At 33.5% G+C, this 5,306-nt stretch overlaps 1 protein-coding gene across 1 annotated transcript in view; it reads right to left on the reverse strand.

The window, feature by feature from the left end:
• Nucleotides 1–539: 539 nt before the first annotated feature.
• LOC117106711 (uncharacterized secreted protein ARB_06907-like) overlaps nucleotides 540–5,306 on the reverse strand; it is a gene marked incomplete in the record, with an annotated part of 40,885 nt that continues 36,118 nt past the window's right edge. Inside the window, 2 exon segments of the mRNA XM_033248121.1 lie at nucleotides 540–2,498; nucleotides 4,929–5,098. Of these exon segments, the coding sequence (XP_033104012.1) occupies nucleotides 2,364–2,498; nucleotides 4,929–5,098 (305 nt within the window).

A 5,306-nucleotide genomic window follows, 5' to 3' on the forward strand; every position in this document is an offset into this window, starting at 1 on the left:
TAGATTTATTCGTGGAAAAAAAACTATGCTGTCGTATGATCTGAACCCAGTAAGCGAGATTGGAAGGTAGACATCATCACACTCAAACCACTGCTTTTGGACTGAGTTAATGGCAAACTATGTTACTTTAGATTAATTTGTCACAAGCCCATTTCTGAACAAATTCTTTTATTATAACTTCGCTTCTGCTAGTCAGATTCTTGTTTCAATTTAACAATCCTTGACACACCACTGGCACACGTTTATTTATATTAGTTTTAAAAACTTGTTGTTTGCATATTTAATACAGGAAATGTGTTAAGACATACAATTTGTCAGGTTGACATAAACATTATATTAATGCGTACTGACAAAAAATATTATCAGTGGCAGCTTAGAATGTTAACTGATTGTAAAAACAGATTCTCCGGTTAAACATTAATGCGTCTGTATGATTTAAGCACATTTAATCATTTCCTGTTTCCAATCGATTATGTTTGCCAACAATTTGGTTATTTGTTTTCTAGACACACACATAAAAAAAAAGCGTTAAAACCTTGCATATTAATACTGTTTTAATACCAGGTACTGTATCATCTTAACAAATTAACTTGCATATTAATACAGTTCAATTGTTAACACAGAAAATTACTGAGTTGACATACATAATAAAGAACTGTCATTACTGTGTACGTGACGCGGCTTAGCATGTTTAATGTTTCTAACAGGTTCCTCAGTTAAATAAACGTGACTTACTGAATGTATCATAAATTGATGTTTTGAAACGTTTATTATTAAAGCGACAATGTATTGAAATAAAAAATTAAAGACACCTCTAATTAATGACCCAAATTAGAAAATGTCTATTATCTTTATTATTCTAATTAGAGACAAAAACTGATAAAGACCATGGAAACCCAGGTCCCAAAAGTTAATTGGAGGGAGACCTGTATACAAGTATAAAATCTTCATAATCTTTTTTAAAACCTTGGTAAATATATATTTTTTTTCTAATTGATTCAATTTGGGGAAAGGAAAAAGAAAGGGAAGTTGGAAAGTACCAAAATATACATGCAAGTTTAAAATCTAGAAGCCTGACAATGGGTTATGAATAACCATGATTTTGATTAAAATCTAGATAAATAGTAAATTTAAATTAATTTAATTTAAGTAAAGTAAATGAAGTAAAGTAACCAAATTGTTCCAAAATGTTGGAATCTCCAAAATATACATACAGGTTTGAAATTTAGTATTTTGAAAATGACTGCGAATGACTATGATTTGTTTACAACCGAGATAAATATTTAATTCTAAATTGTGTAACATATATTTATTAAAAATACTGTACATCAATAGTTGAGTAACTGGATGGGGAATGTTGGCTGGGCCTTGGGGGCTGGCATCAGCTGAGCAGTGCTCCCTCTCTTGATGGTGAATTGGGCAGTAGACCATTAGACAAACATTTCCGACAAGGTTAGTGCGTACTCACATACTCAAGGACTTTGGTATTAAAATATATGCATCTTAACCAACAATGATAATAAATATACAATGAAAATAAGGTCATAATAATAACAATAATAATAAATAATAATAATAATAATAATAATAATAATAAAAACATAAGAAATAGAAAAGAAAAAAAAATAAAAACAATGGTTGTTCTGCTATACGAAGTAAATGCCAATAATAATAATAATAATAATAATAATAATAATAATAATAATAATAATAATAATTATAATAATAATAATAATAATAATAATTATAATAACAACTTATTTAGTACATATTACTATGGTCTCAATGTGTTCAGATTATTAAATCATTCATAAAAAATGTCTACTCCCCAAACGGTCCATCGTATAAAGTGCTGCCAACTGGAGCCCGTGTGTAGTCCACCTCACTGGTGCAACCACTTGCTTAGTCTGGGTTCCAGGGCATAAATTTCGGTGACTCACTTATTGCGATTATTGTGCTCCATACCAGATTTAATTGGCCTTCCATACTCTTAACAACCTCAACAACAAGACGCTAGAATGGATTCACTCAGGTGTGACCATCCTACGTTCTCTGCACAATGTAGATTTGGTCAAATTGTGTACTAAAATCCACACGACAAGGAGAACTTAACATTCTCGCATGCGCAGATGACTTCTTAGTGACGTCATTACGTCCTACCGTGTCATGTTATCAAAAGTTCCACATTGTCAACAACAACAATAATAATAATATTATTGTTCCATATAATTTTTAAATATTTGATCTGATAACAATATTGCAACATGGGCCCCGTTCTTAAAAATGTATTTGTAAGATCCTTGGCCCTTTCCTTTGTTATGTTTAGCTCATGTTATTTTCCATCATGCTAGTACAGACTTGGATCAACAAGCGCATGAAGCCAACTCGAGGCGGTACTCCCACCTGTTACCCCAGAACCCAGAACACAGGTATCCTCCTGCCCCCTTTTTGTTAAAATCCGGTCCTGTTATAACAAAATCGGGTACCATATTGGAAAACTGAAACAAAAAAACAGACAAAATTATTGGAAGTTGGATGGATTTCTTGGTATCAAATATACCAAGGACATCCCACAAAACTTTAGAGACCTATTTCCGGTGGGGTCCTTCTGGTGGAGATGGGGCAATACACAGGGAGACAAATCCTTCCTACTTTTAGCCGTCCCGAGGCAAAACAACGAAACTGACATTTCTGTCGATTTTTAGATAATACAATTTTGGAGTATATTTAATACTTGTGAAAATTTCAGGTCTCAATAATCAGTCTTTTCGGAAATAGCACCACCTGTCTTTAAGCACAAAATTAAAAATCTAGTGATTTTCCGCGGTAAAACAGCCTAACTGCAAGATTACTGCAAAACAATGTATCTATGGAATGGTACTCAAAAATTGTTCTGAGCTGATGAAGTTTGGCACAGCAAAATCAACTGGTTGATGGTGTTTTTACATCATTGTTCTTAACAACAACGTATGCACAAGTTATATGCATATGACTTCCTATACATGATAAATTCATTAAATATGTCTCACTTGCAACAATACTGTGACTGACATCTTTCCATGGTAAATCAACGTATTAGTTAATGTCGTTAATAACTTTGCAATTAACCAACAGTTGCCATTAAAATTTTACATATAATCTTGTCTATAAATATGTAGTAGTCCTGCAAAATTTCAGAAGGTTATGACAATTTATTGCAAAGTTGCAAACATGCTTTACTCAATTTTTCTTGAAAAGTGAAAATTTCATGTTGTTTAGATACAGAACGGCCGCTCCTTTCTGTACAGTGTTTAATATGCACATCAGATATATGACACCCAGGACTGAAAACTTAAATGTTTCTGCCTTAGAGTGACAACAGAAAAGGACGCATGAGTTACGTCAATGTTAGCTGAAATATAGGGTTGGTGGCTGAATCATGGAGCTATGGCTGAATTGAGTTTGAAAAACAGATGTAATAAAATGGATTAGGTTATGACAATTTATTGCAAAGTTGCAAACATGCTTTACTAAATTTTTCTCGAAAAGTAAAAATTTCAAGTACTTGTTTTGCCACAGAACAGCCGCTCATTTCAAATGTATCATTCGAAAGACGGTTCGCTATTAAGCTTGAACAATTTAATTCAATATCAAAATTGCTTTATATAAATTCATTTTTTTATATTAAAAATATGTTTTGAAGTCAATTTGAAGGGCAAATGTATAAAAAAATTCCAATATATTGAATGTTATTGTATTAGCATTATGTCAATAAATACAAAAATACTATACACAATGGATTATATTGCATAGGGAAGTATGCATTCAAAGAAAAATCGTGATAAAAAGGAAGGCAATTTGCCATTAGCACATCGAATCGCCAGCAGTGATGGAAACTTGCAATTAGCACACTGACAAATATGTGAGCAGAATTCTAAGAATACATATTAAATACATGCACTCAATCTTTGACTTCCAAACCTGTAGCTTTTGTAAATGCCATTATTATAAAACACTTCCGCATATATATTTCATTTTCCTAATTGCATATCCTACCTTTTTCAAACTTTTTAAATTTTCCATTTCTGTTGTTTTACCTTTGTTGTTTTACTTCCATCGTTTAGTTTTTCTAGGATAGGCTAGTCTAGACGCCAACATCACTTGAGCATCTGTGAGTTATGATCCTGCAAACCACTGCTTGCCTGTGGTCTCAAATTGCAGGAAAATGGTGCGGTGATATTGGTTCCCCTGCGATAGTCTGTTTTCTCATGCTTTTTTTTAATTCTTAGGTCGCTTGGTTAGACTTTAGGATTTAGTTTTTGGTTTGTTTTCTTTTGTGTAACTTAAGCGCATAGAGACCATGAAGTATGCGCTTTACAAGTCCCAAACCATTACCATTACCATATCATTGCCAATGTATGCAAAGCCGGATTTTATAAGTTGTATAATAGGAATAGGAAGGACACACTAATGGCAGTGCCAGGGAATTCTGATGAATGGAATAGTCAACGAGAAGGGTTCACACCCATCTCAGTCCCAACACGGTTGTCTTGAGGTGACTAAGAATAGACACATGTAGATTCCCAGATATTTTGCAGTGGCATATCAAGGGGTATTAAAATGGGAAGGGGAAAAGGGTGTGATGGGGACGCGAAGGTAAAGTAGGAGGCTGGATGATTAATTGAGGCGGTGGGTGGTAGCTGGCAAAGGGTAGTATTTGCTTCCACTTATAGCCACTTGGGTGCAAGCTTTTTTATGACACTTTTAGACTGTAAAAATGCTTTTCAAAGCAGTGTTCTATGACAAAATTTTTGGTTTCCTCTCTGGTCAATAATCCTGAGCCCCAAACCACTGGACCCATGTCACCGTTGCGACAGAAAATGGAATCAGGTAAGTTGAATTGTACGAGGACAATCTCTAGTTTTACAATATCTATTGGTTATACTTACGGGTGACCTGGTCATTGGTGGAATAGTTGGGCTAGCTAGGCTCACAACGTCCCTCAGACCCCCAAGGGAGTTGCCCAGCAAGATCAATGACAAGCCTTGGTTGCCATGTGGGGCTAGTGCAAGTAAACCCACCCTTGTCTTCTTGAAAATACACTCGCCTAATTGTATACCTAAAAAGATTAAACGAAAAGAATGGGTTCCAAATAATATGTGGAAAATTACAATACTAATTACAAAAAATAGTACAGTAATAATAAATAATCAAAATAACAAATATTAATAATATTTAATAAATAATATAAAAATAAAGATATGATGAAAATGATGACAATTGTACACCTAAAAATATTTTTTAAAAAAGGAATTGGTTCCAAATAA

The sequence above is a fragment of the Anneissia japonica genome, unplaced genomic scaffold (assembly GCF_011630105.1).
Source record: "Anneissia japonica isolate Jap-2015-1 unplaced genomic scaffold, ASM1163010v1 scaffold287705_len1045735_cov187, whole genome shotgun sequence".
Taxonomy (NCBI): Eukaryota; Metazoa; Echinodermata; class Crinoidea; order Comatulida; family Comatulidae; genus Anneissia; species Anneissia japonica.